The sequence below is a fragment of the Rhopalosiphum padi genome, chromosome 1 (assembly GCF_020882245.1).
Source record: "Rhopalosiphum padi isolate XX-2018 chromosome 1, ASM2088224v1, whole genome shotgun sequence".
NCBI classification, from domain to species: domain Eukaryota; kingdom Metazoa; phylum Arthropoda; class Insecta; order Hemiptera; family Aphididae; genus Rhopalosiphum; species Rhopalosiphum padi.
Window position 1 is genome coordinate 70,431,442 of NC_083597.1, and position 19,598 is coordinate 70,451,039.

Below are 19,598 nucleotides of genomic sequence, written 5' to 3' on the forward strand. Positions count from 1 at the left end.
CTTTTTATCATGAAAATTTATATTTTGTGATTCATAATCTGAAGCATCATATACTTTTCCAAAAATATAGATCATTATGAATAAATATTCAAATTTTTTTGTCGGGTTAAAAATAATACTTGGGGGCATAACCCAATAACCCGCAATTTCAGTTGTCTACATATAAATAAAATAATTATTATTTACATTAATTATATAATTTGTATTTAGCATTTTATTTTATATACCTACCTATGTTAAGCTAACGGGGTATATAGTTGACAAAAATATACATATCTGTAGTAAAATACTTGTATTTAAATATTACATTACTGAGTGATAATAGACATTAAAAGTATTCTCTTACCACATTTTTTACGTGAAAAAAAACCAATTGTTATGATTTGTGTTTATATCACTGATCATATAAATAGGTACTACAGCTATACGGCTATATCATATTAATAAAATAATTTTAAATTATATTGTTACTGAATTTAATTTAAAAATTGCAGAAAAAATTATAATTACTTACAGTACTTACGTGATGGGGGACTTGATTTGAGGAAACTCTACATAGTTGAGGGCCCCGCCTAAAACCCCGCGCGTCTAAATCCAACGAGCACTCTTATTGTTACCAATAAAGTGTAAATGTATATAATTACATAAACATTTTAACTTTAAAAACTAGTTGTCAATTATAGTATTTTTAAAGTTTTCAGAAAAATATTTTCTATTATCTTTTCACCTCCTTACCACTAAAAAAAATTTAAAAATAGGTTTTCAATCATTACTTTGTGTATTATGTATATGTTTTATAATATGTATTATTAATACATGTATACATTTATAAATATATAATACAGTATTATATATACTATTATAGAATATTTAAATTTCGCGGATTTTTGGAGGTAGGTTAAAGTTATAATATTGTCGTCGTGGCGATTGGCACGCCTTCGTTTTGTTTCCACCTTCACGTCGAAATTCGCTGAGGACACAATGTGAATTTAATGATTTGTTTCTTTTATTTATTTTGTTGTTTGGTGTTCATTCCGACCACGACTGGTTTCTTGAACTCTACACGCTCCGCCGAAGTTATTATGACTATAATAATAATGCACATATATCTATAGCTATAATAATAGTTAATACCTAGGTACTTATATGGTGTTTATTCGTGTACGCATATTATACTATACGCTTGTTAATTATTATTATTGCCATTTAGAATATTTCTTCGTCTTTCGCTGTAATATGACTATACAGCAGGTATACTCTGCATGTTTACCCACTGTATTATGTATTATGTTTTATTTTTATTATAACAACACTACACAATACCTACGCGGTGTGTCGTTCAACCGGTGTACTAATATAATTAATATGAAGCCCGTTAGCTATTTGCACGTCTGCGTAATTTAGTAGAGTATCGTCGAACTATAATAATATCGACGTCGACACGTTATATATTAAATAATTAAAATATATTTATTTAAACTCAATCAGAAGAAATTTAAAGTTTGATAATCTGTCGAAACTATTTAAAAATAATTTTGTCAAAGTCCACAATAGTGACTATTATACTTACATTTCGGGTACAATCTATTTTTTGATGTTGGTCACATATTTTTTGAACAAAAAAAAAAATATTATTGTTTTTGTATTTAAAAAGGTTAAAGGCTTCAACTGCTAAGGTTATTAGCCAAATTTTTTTTATATTACAATAAAAATTACGTTCGATACTAATTACAATTAGTGAATTAATGTATAGTTTACAATATATTCTGGTTAAATTAGAGTTTGTTGATAAGATTGCATTTACTGATGAATCTGATGATTTTTAGGGTTTGATCTTCATCGAGGATTTATAAAAATATTATTATATTTTTCTTTTTAATAGTATTTATTATAGCCTTATAATATACATATTATATATTCAAAAACTATTCTTGAAATTATTAAATAATTATTATCATATATTATACCTATTATTATTATAATTTTTTTTAAGATTGTTAAACTTTTTATCACATTACATAAAGGCCATGCCCATTATGACTGAATGTGACATAATAAGTTCCGCCCATAGCCTAGATCATTTTGCCACTTTTATTATATTTGAAAATATTTTTAGTAACATTAAAATTGCATTATTCATATAAATTAGGTAATTAAAAGAAATGGATTGTTTTATATAGTTTTAAACGGTAATCGCGCTTTGTTGGTTTGTTTCAAATAATATAAGTACTTATAGTATTATAAATATAATATATCCATAAAATCTAAATAACATAATATCGTTGGCATATTTAACGTAACTATTAGAATCCATAGAAGAATACAATTATAAACATCAATGTTTTAAAAAAAATAACGCACAGCGTGTAACGTTAAATGTTGGGTATGCGAGTAAAAACTCTTATGGCCAATAATTGTGTTAAATTTTAAACTATTAATTATTATATTGTTGTCAAGACTCTATATAGTATTATTATTATTATATCTACTGCAGATATTATAGAGAAAAAATACTTTTTTTGATGTACATTTAATGTGATGATAATAACATCAAGAATTTTATAATTAATATTATCTTGTATTCTTGTGTAAAAACTTTCAATCCTCAAAATTCTTAAAATTTAAAAGTGTTTTATATATAAATATATATAATTATATATACATACATGTATTTAATATTTAAACCTATTTAATAGTTTTTATTGCGTTGTTGCAGTGAATGAATAATTTACAAAATAAACGTTAGTATAAAAATGCACTCAGACCAAAATGAAATATATAACTACATGTGCGTGTATATAATATATTATATTATATACCTAGCATAAACATTATTCTACGGTGCAGCCTATGGTTATATAAAATCAAAACTATTATAAAACAGCTAACATGAGTTAGACTTTCTTGTATATATACATAAGTATTAAGTATGTTGTATGTATAGTAAAACTTATTCGTTAATAAACACGTTTATACGAGGTGTGTTCAATAAATACCCAGACTAAAATTATTGTAGAAAAACATTTAATGTTATCGGAAATGTTATTGCACCAAAATAAACTAGAGATAATGACCATTATTTCAGTATATAATAATTATCATTATCTCAAATCAGTCATCGACAATACGCGTTCGAAGTTGGTCGTTTTGTATAAAATCGCGATTTCACAATGGATAATATTTCGGAGCAACGCGCGTGTATTAAATTTTGTTTCAAAATTGGTAAAAATGCTACGGAATGTTTTGAATTAATAAAATTGGCTTTTGGAGATATTGCACTAAGCCGTTGTGTAACTTTTGACTGGTTCAAACGTTTTAAAGAAGGTCGTATATCCATTGAAGATGACCATCGTCCTGGGCGTCCATCAACATCAAAAACAAATGATATCATTTCTCTAGTTCGAGACAAAATTAGATCCGACCGAAGATTAACTGTCAGAGAAGTAGCTAATGAAGTTGGCATATCAATTGGTACTTGTCATTCGATTTTATCAGATGAATTGGGTATGAAAAGAGTGTCCGCAAAATTAGTGCCAAAATTGTTAACCGAGGAGCAAATGGAACATCGCATTGAAGTGTGTTTGGATCTAAAAAATCGGGTTTCTAATGACCCAAGTTTTATCAAATCAATAATTACGGGCGATGAAACATGGGTGTATGGATATGATCCCGAAACCAAGGTCCAATCATCGCAATGGAAGACCGCAAATTCACCTCGTCCAAAAAAACGTCGTCAGGTCCGGTCAAACATCAAAGCAATGCTCATAGTTTTTTTTGATTTTTTTGGTTTAGTTCATTATGAGTTTGCACCTACAGGTCAGACAATAAATCAAGTGTTCTATAAACAAGTATTAGAAAGATTAAGAGAGAAAGTGCGCCGTAAAAGACCAGAAGCGTGGAAATCAAAGTCGTGGTTTTTGCACCACGACAATGCACCGGCGCATTCTGCACTTTCCGTACGTGAATTTTTGACATCTAAAAATATACCAGTGGTACCTCATCCACCATATTCACCCGACTTAGCTCCCTGTGATTTTTTTTTGTTTCCGAGACTGAAAAGTACCCTCAAAGGCCACAGATTTGAAGACGTTAACGAAACTATTCATAACGCGACACAAGAGCTAAAGGCTATACTTATAGATGAAATTCAAAGGTGTTTCAAAAAGTGGCAAGACCGTTGGGAGCATTGTATTGATGCTAAAGGACACTATTTTGAAGGTGATCCATTTAAATAATTTGTAAGTTTGAAATATAATTTTTAATAATTTTAGTCTGGGTATTTATTGAACACACCTCGTATAGTTGCACCTGAAAAGTCACCTAATAATCTTCGAACAGATTAATGTTTAATACATTATCGAACTTAATGCTGAATGTTTCAAAGTGTCCTTACAAAGGTTGAATAGGCCGCTCGTTAATTATGTGTTTGTTAAAACAATCACACGTGTTACTCAACGTTTAAATTGCGATATTTTTTTTTGCGGACTATAGTCGGTGTTTTTCCGTGATTTTATATTACATAATAATATAGTTGTGGTTCGAATTATATAGTTGCGTGTGACGGCGGTACACACTTGAAATTCGTTGGTTGACGGTCCATTTATTATATTATAATATGTTGTACAACCGCAAAATCTATTGCGGAGTTCGTTTTTTGAATATTTTATTCAATTGTCAACGTCAGAATATCTGTTTTGGATTTTAGTAAAAAAAAGTTATATAGGTAGGTGCATGTACTATTTATTGTGTGTTATTGCCATATTTACCCGTACTCCATTCGAACTGAGATTTACATATAATCATGCATAAATATTGTCTTCAGTGTTTTTTAATGATATTTCTTTTCGGGGGAAATCATTGTGAATTTTTGATTTTGCTTATTTTATTTCTAACTAAATAATCTTATACATTCCTGTTGTTTGTTTCTTTTGAATTATACTACTTAACTTATAGTAAATACAATAAGGCATTTTTATTATTACGTAATTATTGATAAAAACATTATTTCAAAACAATAAAATGATTTACAATTTATAAAAACAGTTATATAATAAAGGATGCAGGAGGATTTAATGATAAAAGTGGTAAATAGTGCTTTTGTGGTAATAATGAAAGAATAAGCATTTAGTGTCATAGTCGGCCTGTGATATGTGTTGGTACATTATAATATAATTCTATGCATTGAATCACGAGTTTTATTTTTATGTTTATGCAATGATTTGAATTTTAACCAGGAAGGATTAGCCTAAAAAATAAAAACGTATACGAGGCTAACCCCCTCAATACCTCCCTAGTTACGCTAATGCTTATATTTCCTTAGGACTTAGGTATCTACAGGTCTGTATGTTGTAGATAGGTACCAATAAGTGATTATGAGCGCGTACCCGAATCGTCTGCGGCAGCACACCGACGTACATCGACTGGTGGTGCGCTCTAACGGCCGTTTTGTGTGGACGGCGGCGCGGGGACCGGCACCGGGTCAGTCCCGCCGACTACGTTATCGGTCCAGCAGTCAGTCGTTGTTTGTTCGGCCAATCGTCGTGTTGTCGTGTCCGTTCTTCCGTCGCGGTTTCGTCCGTTAAGTTATCGACGTGTTTCGTGATAAATAATAATATCATTTTTATTATTTTAATAAGTAACGCATACCGCCCCTGCCGGATCGCGACGTTTAATTAAATCTGTACATTTTTCAAAAATTATCAGTCGTAAAAAAAATAATCGTGATAATATTGTGTTCGGTTCGTCATTTGGTTATTGGACGCTGTGAAATCGGATTTTTGAAAAGTTTTGTCTTTGACAACTCGTGATCACTTGCGAAAACCATGACCGTTTCCTGCGGATTGCTGGCTCGCGCAGCCGTCGCTCTGTCTCCGGTTCTGTTGCTTCTGCTGCTGTTCCGCGGAACGACTGCGGCAGCGGTACAAGACTTGGTGTTTGCCGACGAGGACTTGATGAAAGCTTCGCCACTCACGGTAGCCCAATGCCGAGCCGGATGTTTGCACAAGGTCAGTGATGTTATATATCGTATTATTATATAGAGTATATTTGAGTGTCGACGGTGCAAAGAAATTTCTTTACCTACATATTTTGTGACAAATCGTTTTCCTCCGACGTAGTTATAGTTCACCGTACCTACTTGATTTACGTATATAGCACGCTAAAAATTCATTAAAATATTGAGTTTTATCCCAAGTTTTATAGAGGTAAAAGATGCGCTCTTTGATGATGGGCTTCCTCGAACGAAACTCGTTTCACCGAACTTGTCGAGGGTTGTTCACTGTCGAGTGTATTACTTTAATTCGACGAATCGCGACTATAAATAACTTTATGTTTGTACACAATGTTTCCTACGACAAAAGTACCCAAATAGGTAGAAATCAGATAGAAATTAATAATATTATTGTAATTATTTAGAATGTCGTGCATTTACAGTACTACTTCACTTTCATTCAGACTATTAGGTTTGTTGTATGGATAAAAAATATAGGATAAGCATTTTGACGAAATTTTACATGTTTTCCAGACACGATTACAAGTTACGACAGACGTGTGATAGGTACCTACGTAAAAAAGCTTTTAATTAGATTTTCAATTACGATTTACGATTTCAATGTTGAATTTGTATGTCCTGGTAATCTGTATTCAGTTATAGGGTAAGAACTTTTTCAAGGGGTTCATTCGGTGTAATTACATGTTTATAATATAATTGTAGGTAGGTAGGTAGGTAGGTCGCATATTATACCACACTACAATATATGAATTAAAAAGTAAATATTATATACCATAAGTTTTCAGCGTTTTGAATTATTAGACGGGTAATTAATATAGCGTGGCAAACAGTAAAAAAGAATCAAGTTAAAAATATAATAGGTATATATTATATTTCTGTTTTTTTTTCTAACAAAGTTCTCTGTGTTTAATTAAAATGGCACATTAATTTCTATAACTTTGAATTTCATAAGTTCAATAAATATTGTCTTGTATAGGTATTTATTTCTGATTAATAAACCACAGACATAAAATTTATAATATAATTGACTATCAAACTTTAATTTGATTATTTCATTCATACATTTATTTTAATATAAATTATATATATATATAACTATTAATTATACTTATAACAAAACGTAAAACATTATAACGTATACTCCTCCTGATTCCTTACATCCGTTCAAATTGCTTATTAAACTAATGTGTATTGTATATATTGTAAATTGTCACATTTGAAATAAATAAAAAAAATATAAGATATTACATACATACACGCACTTTGTTCATTTACATATTATTTGTATGATTAATTTTTTTTTTATCAAAAATTCCAAGTCGCTTAAAACAATAATCCGACATAATGCTGCGATGAGGAATTATAAATCTTTAATTTTATTCTTGTCGCGTCTTGTATTTTAACATTTCATTCAAACACTTCGCAGTAACCACAAGGAACAAATAAGACATGTTTAATCAATTCACAATAATCACGTATTCGTTCATTATGCATAACAATTCTACTAATTTTCGGTATTTAAAAAGAAAGTTTTGGAAATTAGATAAGAAGCTTAGTAAACCTAAATAGTCAATAATTGTTATTGTTCATTTGATATTGTATGCACTCGTAATTGTTTTGGATCATTTGAAATTTGTCTCTATATTAGGTATATTGTTGTAATATAATAATATTAAATTTACTGACGTAAAAACGAAATTTTGATTTCTTAAATATAAAAACACACCTATAATATAATAATAAAAGAATTGTAACTATGACTATGTGTATGAACTAACGTGTAATATAACAGGTGAACAATAATATTTTCCCGCGTGATGACTGCGTAAGCAAATATAATTAATTAATTGAGCGGTGTTGGAGGTATTTACTCGTTTCATATGATGTTCTACACATTTTTTTCGAACGAACTGTTAAAAATAATGTTGGTGAATAAAAAATTATCGAGTATTCTTAGAATATTAGATGTAATATTAACGTACTATATATAGTAGTTGTAGTAGCTAGACAGTATAGTAGTAATAACAGCTATAGTAGTCGCGAGCAAAGATTCTATCTCGCTTAATATAATATACTCTTTAACACCTATATGTAGTGCCTTGTATAATATGTATAGTGTTGTGGTTGGTGTCAGACATAAAAACCGCATTTAATGACTGTCGGGGTTTTAGCGTATTTCGAGGAACGCATATGGCCTCGGATCCATTAATTATCAAAATTCGAACGGAAAACGGTTTTTTTTTTTTACCAAACTATTCGTCTGTGATTATATGGCTATATAAACCAATGTCAGAATCTCGAAAGCTCTTTCTTCAGAACATATGTTCGGTGAATCTGAAATATATTTATACATTTATTATTAGAATTTTGAAATTTCTTAATTTTAATTTTAAATTGTAGGTATAATATTATTCTATTGCCGAGTGGTCTCGCGGGTGGTCGACATATATTTTTGTGAACATAATTATTATAATATATTATATAGTGTTTATAAATTCATAATATTATTATATCACGCTTAAAATTCTTAATTATTGTTGTTTGATAATTTGCGACTTTTTTTATTTTGTAAATTTAATGTATTCTATAGTTGAAACATTCTTAACTATTATAAGTCTAAAAGTAACAACATAATTTTCGTCACGTTTGGGTTAGAAAATCAAAACACTTATTTTAATAGCCATAACAACAGATTTCTATTAATTTTTTTATTGCAGTTCAAGGTATGTGAGTATAAGTGTACAATTTAAAGTCAAAATTTTAATGTTTTAATTATTGCGTATAACTTATTTTTCCTCGATTTTGTTTTAAATTTGGAATATAAATAAGACTGGTTTGTGTATATATCATAATATATACTAACCTAGAATATGTACATACGAAATGTGTGTATAGTTTTTATAATAATCAAATTAATCTTGTTTTTTGGTCGTATGACTCGTATGACACTGGTTGGCGACGCGTTTTGAAAAAATAAATAAAATTACAATGACGACAAAATCTTAATTTACGAACGTCATCATAATAATACCTAATGTAATACTTTTACAGATATATATATAATGATTATGAGGTATGCTGGTTCTTGTCCACTCACTGCATCACCCGAGAAAAATTACACTTGCAATGCGTTGGCACCTACGCGTGGGTCCGTAAAATAAAAAGCTTTATCGGTGTGTATGCGTCTCTTTGTGTCTCTCTTATTTTACCGTCTACTGGTGATCGTTTGATTTTTCTCCATAGTCGTTAAAAAGGCCCGCTGCAGGTGCTCGTAATGAATACAATATAATACGCCGAGCATAATTAACGCACTCAACCACGCGTATGCATCTCCAGCTCCGTATGTTACCTGTCGTACTTGTTTGCGAGTATTCCCGCGTGCGTGTGTACTTATCTTAGACGCATGTCATCCACGCGTATAATGGATTATAAACGCGCGCGATTTACTTCTGAGTCGTCTCGTGACCACGCGCGTGTCTTATAGATTGTTGTCGTCGTCGTCAGTGACCGGGTAAACGGTATAATAATATAATATAATGAATCAATTTACATTCTTGATGGTCGCAATAGTGTCGGGAATCTTAAAATACCCCGGGATAACGCCGCGCCTACATGGTTTATTATACTATTATTGTTTATTTTTTTAATTTTTACGACACGTAATGTAATGTAATTTTTATATGTAATGTCACCACGAAACCGCTGTTTGTAATTGACGACGTCCCTATTGTCAGAAAAACTGTTAATCATAATATATTATTATGCGTTTGTGCTTTGTAGTTATATACACACAAATCCACTGAAAATCATGTAGTTTTATTTTATTTTATTTTAGGAATTTATGTATAATATACTATTTTATATTCGTGTGGTTCGAGGCATCGACTCATCGATTCAAACTATTGCCTTCGTATATTCGGCATATTATTATGTTATTTTTTCTTACGATATTTATGTAGATACCTTAGCTATCATCTATCTACTCATCAAACCTAAATCAGTATATTTTCAGGTATATTTAATATATTCTGTCGTAGGATGAATCCATCACCTATATTTCGTTTACAATATATTTATTTTGTTCATAATAAAAATTCTTTTTTTTTAAGTACGCACACAAATCAAAATACACGTGCTTAAAAAAAAAAACGATTGACGTAATAAATAATATACTTTGCCTGTAATCAGTCGTGTGGGGTTAAAAACCTTTGGGCGATTTTTGGGATTAATATAAATAAATTATTCCGACATAATTTTATCAAAAAACTATTCAGAACTGCCAGAAATTGTGGCATAATAATATAATGCGCGCGCGAGTATGTAAGCGTACGCGTTTGGACCCAATAATTTCGTTTTACGAAAAAGAATATCCCAAGGAAACCCACGCCGGCACAGTATATTATATGTGTGTGTGTGTGTGTGTGTGTGTGTGTCTGTATACGGAATGGATTTTTGTGTGTGGACACTGTTGTAGTAAACGAAGAGTAATAAATCAGTTGGTTTTTTTCATCCGTATGTGCATGTGTTGGGGAAACGTTATTTTTTGTTTATTTTTTTTTTTACTTTTCCTCTGCGTGCGTCAAAATTTGATTAACGTTTATCGGAGATAATGATACGACGCGGGCGCGGGGCGACTAGGGCTCTTGCCAATAAATTACCGTGTACGGCACGCGGACGACGAGGAAGAGAACGCTATCGTGGTGTTTTACGATCCGACGACGATTACGCGAGTTTCGGTCGGCCACGCGATGTATAATGTTTTTCCGATCACCTATAACCCCGCGCCTTGGCGAAAACGACCACGACTCGGAGGTCCTCCCGCAGCATCTGGTCGGGCGCACGCGGCATAAACACGTTTATAATATAATATAATAATAATATAATACGATATAAAATATAATATTATGCACCATATATTTATACGTATTATATATACGTCGCGCAGGAAATAATTAATCGCCCAGTGTCGTTGTCGTATAATATTATTATATCGAGGCCCTGTGGTACCAGTATAGTTACAGCAGCGTAGACGAATCGGAAACTATACCTCTATACGACAGAGTGATTGGGTCAGTAAAAAGACTCAAGATCCCACGGAGAGTATGACGTCTAGTTCATGGTATAATTGAGCTGCGTATAGTCGGGCGGTCATCGTAAAAATATCTAATGTACAAAATGGTCGTATAATATAGTGTAAATTTCATTTTCTAGCCAAAATCTGCATAATACACTGCAAGAAAGATCGATATTCAGTAAAACAAACCACTTTTTATAATATATGTATAGGATAATTATATTTTTATAAATTATAATATATATTGAGAGAATCCGTCTTTGGCAGACGCCGGTTGTGGCCTATTTATATAATTATATTATATTGTAATAAACAAATAAAAATGATGTAATATCATAAATAGTTATGTATAAATATATATTTAGGTATATAATATATTATAGTATGTTAAGTACCTTTGGCGGGCAATGTGCAGGCTTTAATATTGTGGCGACGTCTATCTTCTATTTAATAAAACGATATCGTATCGGGACGGTAATTTTTTTTAACTCAACTTCGTGTGGCTTGGTAGTCATCTTCGACGTTAAAATCAACCCTTTCACGTGTCTTTACGTCACGATGGAGGTGCGCCAAAATCGAAGAGCGTAATGTACAACATGACGAAATAAAACAATATTGTAATATGTAGGTAATTAATTTATCACGTTGGTCCATGATGACCGATTTAGCAATGTGTGTGTGTGTGTGAATCTGTTCGTTTTCCTGTCTGGTCGAGCAGGCCTATCATGCTGCTTCGGTACTGCACATAAAATTTGTAACTCGGTACCCACCGCAGGATGAGCGTCGTATGAGAACCATCATTCGTACTTATGAGGTGTGGCACGCGGAGTTCTATGAAAAACCGAACGAATTTCAAACGATGCGTCGACCGCGACGTGGTCGTTAGTGTATTATAGGAGTATACTACGCATAGTAATAACTCGCGATAAAAATGCGGGACGTCACACGATATGATATTATTATACGTGATTTGGTGCGCTGAACGCTGACTTCAAACTATGCGGTGATGCGTCGCCGCCAAAAGCAGTAGTCAGACCGCGTACGTACAGTACGACACGCCGCGCTTCGCTTATCGTGCAGCTTATCGTGTTTGAAACACTGTCTTCATAAAATGATAAAAAATTCGTCGTTGACGACTCGCTTATTGCACAATTCAGTATTTTATAGCAACGCAAACTACTTGCGGTGTGTGATTTTATTATATTATTAATATGAGTTGTACAACGGTCGCGCACTTAACATTTTCCCGCTAACGGCGTCACAACAATATAATATACAATAATATATGTTTGGTATATACTATAAGGCCTTTTTCTAACAAAATCGTACCCATCCCTTTTCGGCTGAACCAAAAATTCTTAACATTTTCTTTATGATGATATACATAATATGGAAAAGTATTAAAAATATAAATTCTAATAATATTATGTGCTATAAAAATAAAAATACATATTTTTATATTGGTATATAATTTTTGTTATTAATTAATTGATAGGTGGCCGTCTAGTTTTATCGTGACGATAACTATAGTTACTATGGTATTCCAAAATATTGCAGGACAGTTGGTAAAATGTACAACTTAAAATATAATGTAATAATTTTCCATGTATAAAACATAAAATATGTACATATTATATTTTTTGGTTTGGCCTAAAAGGGAAAGGTACGATTTTAATAAAAAAAACTGTAATGATCAAACATAATATAGGTAGCAGACGAACAATTTCGGTTCGCAACGGTTTTTGTTGTGAGCTCGCAAATGTTAATAATCGACAATAATTATTGCGTTACGATAGGTTACAAAACGTGTGTTGCATATTATTATCAGCGGCGGCTCGTGGGTTTAACGTAGGGTGGTGCGTGCACACATTTTTTTATGATATATAGGGTGTGAATAAATAAAAGTTATCTACACACATACCAAAAATAATGTAGGTAGGTACTTTAATTTTTTTTTAAACTTATGGTGAAATAAAATGAAAAAAAATAATACAACGTATATGGTGTACTCGTATGTGGTGTGTTTTGACGATTTTTGATGAAAATAGGTCACATGCACACAATTATTGTGCTACTAAAATTTGAAATTGCTGGTGTTATCGGCCTATGTACCAGTTGTGTACATGTAAATAATATTACTAATATTAGTACTGCCATTGCCCGGTCATGACGAATTTGTGTTCTGCAAAATGATCTAATCGTTAATGGACAATGGCACGCTTGTCCACTGCTCAAGTCGTTTTCGGTTTTATTAAATAATTTTAAATTGCTTATTGTGTACACCAGTTATAATTTATTATACAAACCTAGCATTTTTTTCTTGGATGAGTCACGCTACTCCTGTGTACCGTAGCACGAAGAACCACTGCGCAATATGTTGGTATATATTTTATAGTTTGTGAAAAAATATCGCCGAAATTCGAAAAAACGGGATATGTATCAAATATAATGCATAACTTAAGTATAACAAGACTTCTCTACCACACACACACACACACATACATATATATAATTATTATTATTATATTGTGTATAACAATATGGTATATTGTCCAGGTGTATATGAGTGTGTGTGTGTGTGTGTGTGTGTGTGTGTGTGTGTGTGTGGTACCAGTTCGGCTGTATATATTATTATATTATTGTGTTTGTCTGTAAATTGAATTTCGTGTGCTCACGACCAGATACCGTCGTCGGTTCTCGCGCGATACCGATCGTAATAATAATAATAATGGTCACCCGGCTCTTGTGTAAATAAACACCGGCAGCCATGTTTTGCCGGCGTCTTTTTCTCACTTATCGCGTTCGGATCGCGCGCGAGCGCCGTTGACCTTGCGCTCGTGCACCCATATGCACCACGCATGACACTGGCCCATTCGAACCTATTTAATAATATTATATCCTCCTTTGGAATACATTTTATATTTCAATGCGCACTGTACTTATATCCGTTTATAATATGTATATTATTTTAAAACAGACTTCTGACTTACTATACGTTTCACGATGTTATGCGTATTGCGTATAGTATAATGTCATACCGTATTCGACACAATTGTCTGTGCGACACGTAAATGTGTGTATAATATTGTGTTCCATTCAAACGTACATTATAATATAGAATATGTGTAACAATAATGTATAATATGTATAATAATAATAATAATATATTATATATTTACCGTTTACGTCTTATGTATAGGTGTATAGGTATACAATACACCCGTTAGGATTTCAGAGGAGAATGTATTAATTATTATTTATACGGACACTGTTCTTATTTTATTTTATTCGTATATTTGTACCGTGCGCACACACTACATATATATATATATATATATGTAGTACTTCCGTATGGGTTGCGTTCCTTACGAGTTACAGTGAATAGTATATAGTAATATTACATTAATTAAATTTACAGTACGGCAGGTTTCGTTTACATATTATAGTGTTGTAGGTATACATTAGATATTATAATGGTTTATACTTGTCCTATTTCTCGTGTTCGACTAAGTTTCTACTACGAGTCCGTCATCGTTGTTGTTATTCGATAACGAAAACCTTATGCGAACCCATTGAAATACCTGCATTATATAGTTATATATTATATAATAATAATAAATAATATATTATATCTAGTTAGTTTATGAAAGTATATTATGATATTCGACTGTCATCATAAAACATTCCCGTTAGTATAAGGGTTGATTGCGTCGAACTTATCGTGCCGATAACTTTTTTATACCATTTCATCACGAAAATCCTATTGTTGTAACCGATGTGGTGTCGTACCAATGTGGTACCCACAACCATTATTATATACTAACTCGCATTGTCGTAGGTACATTGTAGGTACCTTTATCTAATATTTGAACACACTTATTGCTGTCGCTGCTCGCGCGTGTTTTTGACTCGTTTCGGCGGAGAGCGTATATATTATATAAAGTTATAGAAAAATATAGGAATGGTAGTTACCTATATCGAGAGCGCATAAATCATGTATTATATATAGTTCGTGATATCGGTGTACCGCGATATTACCTATAATATAATAATATGTACCTATACATAAATATGTGCGCGTGTCGAGGAAGAATATTATATCGTCTCTACCCAGACGGACGTCGCGCTATCTAATATCTTTGACGTGTTTCGGACGTGCGCATAATAACATAATAGTATTATAATAATATATAATATATAGTATGGCATTACAGTTTATCGTATATGTGTATATACTTATAGATATTCGTGTGGGACTCGGATTCCGCGTTTACAATCCACGGCACGGATTTTGACTCTTAATCATTCACGCTATACAGCAATACCCGCAACGGCTGCTATATATCGCATATAGGGCTAAATATACGTATACTGCTTATATTATTATACGTATCTCGACGGCAGGCAGCTGCTGCACACACTATACACACATATATATATATATGTGTGTGTACATATTGAAATATACGCTTTGAAATAGTAGGTAGCATTAAAAATAAAAAATAAAAACGAATCTTGGCCGCGGCAGAGGTTATAGGCTATGATAATGGCGGCGGTAGTCCGATTTGTCTTGGTCTGACAGTTGCCCTCCCGTGTGTGTATCATATTATACCTATGTACGTAACGCGCGCGCGCGCATCTACATAAATGAGTTATGTGTGCGCTCGTCGTGTGTGTTATATTGCTCAAATATTTCTTCTAAACCCTTTCACCGAGAAACTCGTTTCGTCAAATGTGCGCATCGTCTTCGAAAATCCAAAACATAATCGCGTTCTCTTACAGCCCGCAAAAGACGTAAACATTATATTATCATATGTACTTACGTCCTACGCGTCATATATGCGTGGTATACTGTAACCAAAATATGCACGCGATGACGTTTTCATTGATAAACCATATAATAATTAATATATATATATATATATATATATGTATAGGTACATGGTTACTATGGTATACCTACGTAATATGACGTGTAGGTGTACCGCACACTCGGGAAAACAGCCTGCGCAATTTGGTGATACATATATATATATATTGTATGTTTGTATGTATAGTCGCTGTATACTTTCATCGTAATATCTCGTACGCCGGGATGGCATACCCAAACAGTCCCATTGTAACAGCATCCTTTGGCCGACCCGACACGCGGAGGGAACTCGCAATTCTACGGCGCGCAGCCGCAGGGTTTGCCGCGGAATTTACATTTCGTACAAAGTATATATATATAGCATGTACGCGTCTGCCGCGGAAGAATCCTTTTGTGCGCGATGGTTGTCAAGTGATGCGAAATATTCAAAGGTAAAAAAGGGCGGTGGCCAGACGTCTGCGGACGACACGATCTGCGACGGCCCCATTAACCCTTCACCAGCCTCGCTCGACCCGCTCCCTACACCCGTCATCCGGTGGCGACCTTTTAATGCGGTCGGCCGAGTACATTATCATGTTTACTACGGTACTACAATATAATACTTGCGCGCAACGATAATATTGTGTATATAGCGAGTTTTCAATTTTACCAAAACGTTTAGGCGCACATTGAACATTATAAACTATATTTTATTATTATTATAATATATATATGTGTGTGTGTGTGTGTGTGTGTATTATATGTAATATGTGTACGCTTTTTATTGTTATTTCTGTTCGAAATCCGTTTATTACTGAACAATGGCGCCTCGGCGTGTATAATGGTTTACATATTGTTTTTGAACGCGCCGCGTACCGCCGGATTCGTTGTTTTTATATTATTTTTACATTTCATATACATATCTAACAATGACAAACAATAAAATGATAGTTTTCTACGCGCGCGCGAGCGGCTGAATTGGTTTCAACTATGACCCGCATTGTGTTCTATCCCACCCCCCCACACCCACACCACACCAGCGCCGTCCAAACAAAATACACATCATCTTTTTTCTTTCTTTTTTTTTTTTGTAATTAGATCTCGTACAGACTATCTCGTATTCTGTCGATATGTACGCTCGTACAGAATCCTCGGGGACTCCTCCTCCTCCTACCTTTTGTCCTGTCACGAGCAAAAAGGTCCATTGTTTCCTTTTTTCTTATTTCTCCTCCTCCATATACGAGTATTATCACTCCATCGGTCGCCGTCGTCGCCGGTGCCGATTGTCATCTATTTATAAATGTATATATATATGTATATATACTATTGTGTCGTACAAGATTCTCACCCCTCCCCTCCCCCAAACATAACCCGTGTCAGTGCCCAATGAAGCCGCCGTCGCCGCCACGCGTGTAAAAAGTAAAACGTCTTTCCTCTTATATTATATATAGGTACCGCGATGACTAGGTCAGAGTCAGATTTCAAGAGCTAATCGCAAAGTAAATGCACCGTCAACGAGGTCGTATAATAACAGTATGTAGAATGCATGTCGCATGTGTGTATTTGTTCTCGTCGTAACATGTAATACTATACACATTGGGGGAGGGGGAGTGACGCTGCAGCGTTGTGTCCATATAACATATTTTTTTAAATCAATTTTTTTACGGTTGGAGGAGAGAACTCTAGCCAAACATGGCGTTTCCAAAATGGTTTCTCCAAATACCCCCTCCACAGCAGCAGGTTAACGATTAGTACAATATACACCCCTATCGCGTTACACATATAGGTACGCGTATATAAAAGGGAATTCGTACAGGAGTGTAAGCTGCAAGTGTCTCTTATCATGTATCTTTCAAATTTCCTGTTCGTTGACTGTGATGGAAACAAATTATATTATTACCGTCAAGGAAATAGGCATCAACGTTTTTCGATTTATATACTGTGTTAATTATAATTTCGAGAAGAGATACTATAACCCGACAAGTATAAATATATAATCTAATCCAATATAAACACATTACTCCATATATACATAGGTGCTATATGTACCTAATCGTCCTAAATTATTTTATTAAACGTGCGTAAACGGTTGTTGTATCGTTTAGAATTAGAATATTATTATGATTCCTTGTTTTATAATTTCGCACACAGTCAGAAGGTATAATATTTTAGATTACCCTACCAGTAACATGAAATCGTATAGAACAGTTGTATTAAAAATAATTGCCAAGAATATAACTAAGCACAGTACCTTATACCTGTAGTATAGTTATAGTATATTGTACATACATAATAGTAATTGTATGTAGTATGCACATTTGTCAATGGGCGCGCATTGCATTGACAGCTGACCCTCGTAATTATATATTATATTTGTAGACGCCTTCTGGGCATGAAACGGCGTGTGCGTTGGGGAGGAGAAAAATAAAAAGGTTCACCAGACTTTGTATAATATATATATTATATATCATCGTGTACAATAATCGCGGTAAAAAGGGTTACCTGAATGCGCTATTGCCGACGACCAGATGGATTTCTCGTAATTATTATTCGACCGTCTGTGTTCTCTGCCGCCGCCGCCACATTTGTAGAATGGTAGCAAATTGTATTCATTAAATTATATATAGGCACTTACTATATTATTAAATATGTTGCACAAGAGAATGGACTGCTATATGATATCTCGTTATACGAGTATTGAATTTTAGGACGAAACACACGCGATCAAACGTTCGTTGTTATTATTTTATGGGTTATTTGAAAATTCGTTTTTCTCCAATATACAGATGGATATATTATTATAATCTATAGAATAGGTACGATTCACAACGTATATGTGATAGGTACGAGCGTTTATAATGTTAAACGGCGGCAGCGGTGGTGGTTGCGGTTATTGTGCACCAAGTGTATACCATTATATCCCTAAAGGGTTAAACCTTCGGTCGAGAAACTGTGTGCACGCGTACATAGACCCCGGAGCGACTGGAAATATCCCTGAGACGAAACGTGTACGATGTGTTTTAATATGTATATATTATAGACACAAGTCGACTGAGTATAATATTGTATAATACGAGTATATACTTGCAGAGAAACAAACATTTGCGGTTTTATTTTGTCTTTGCGCCAAAAATTCAGCCGCGGGCGACGGATATGGCGGGAAGATGAAAAATAAAATAATAACATCAATTTCAGCGCGTGGAAAATTTGAAGTGAACACATTACGAGTTTGCGCACGTGTATTTATAATAATAATATGTACTCGTGTATTTATATACTTATATAGATAACCACTTTTTAAATTATTAGGTAACATTTTTTTTTGCTGACTTTTATTTTACTCTTCACTTACTTGGTCATCAGTTTAAAGTTCCCAATAATTATAAATATTTATAAACATAATATATAGTGGGTGAAAAATTAGGTTAAAAGTACTAGGCCCTTTAGAAATAGGTTCCGAGAAGTTGCCTGATTTTCCAGTTCATCAAACGGCAATAGTATATGCGAAAACTGTGAATAAATATAATATATATGTATATATGTACGTTTTATAAAAGTACTGATGTGCGCATTTTTACCTTGACGGGGTGGTTTTGGAAAACAGCGACCGGAAGTGACGAGCCTCGCATAAAATTTTCGTACAAAACACAAAAACTCGTTACAAC

General features: G+C 33.2%; 1 protein-coding gene across 1 annotated transcript in view; it reads left to right on the forward strand.

Annotated features, from left to right (window-relative positions):
* Positions 1-5,482: 5,482 nt before the first annotated feature.
* LOC132929638 (uncharacterized) overlaps positions 5,483-19,598 on the forward strand; it is a 119,988-nt gene continuing 105,872 nt past the window's right edge. The window contains exon 1 of the mRNA XM_060995131.1: positions 5,483-6,005. Coding sequence (XP_060851114.1) covers positions 5,823-6,005 — 183 coding nt within the window. The 5' untranslated portion in view covers positions 5,483-5,822. The remainder of the gene's footprint in view (positions 6,006-19,598) is intronic.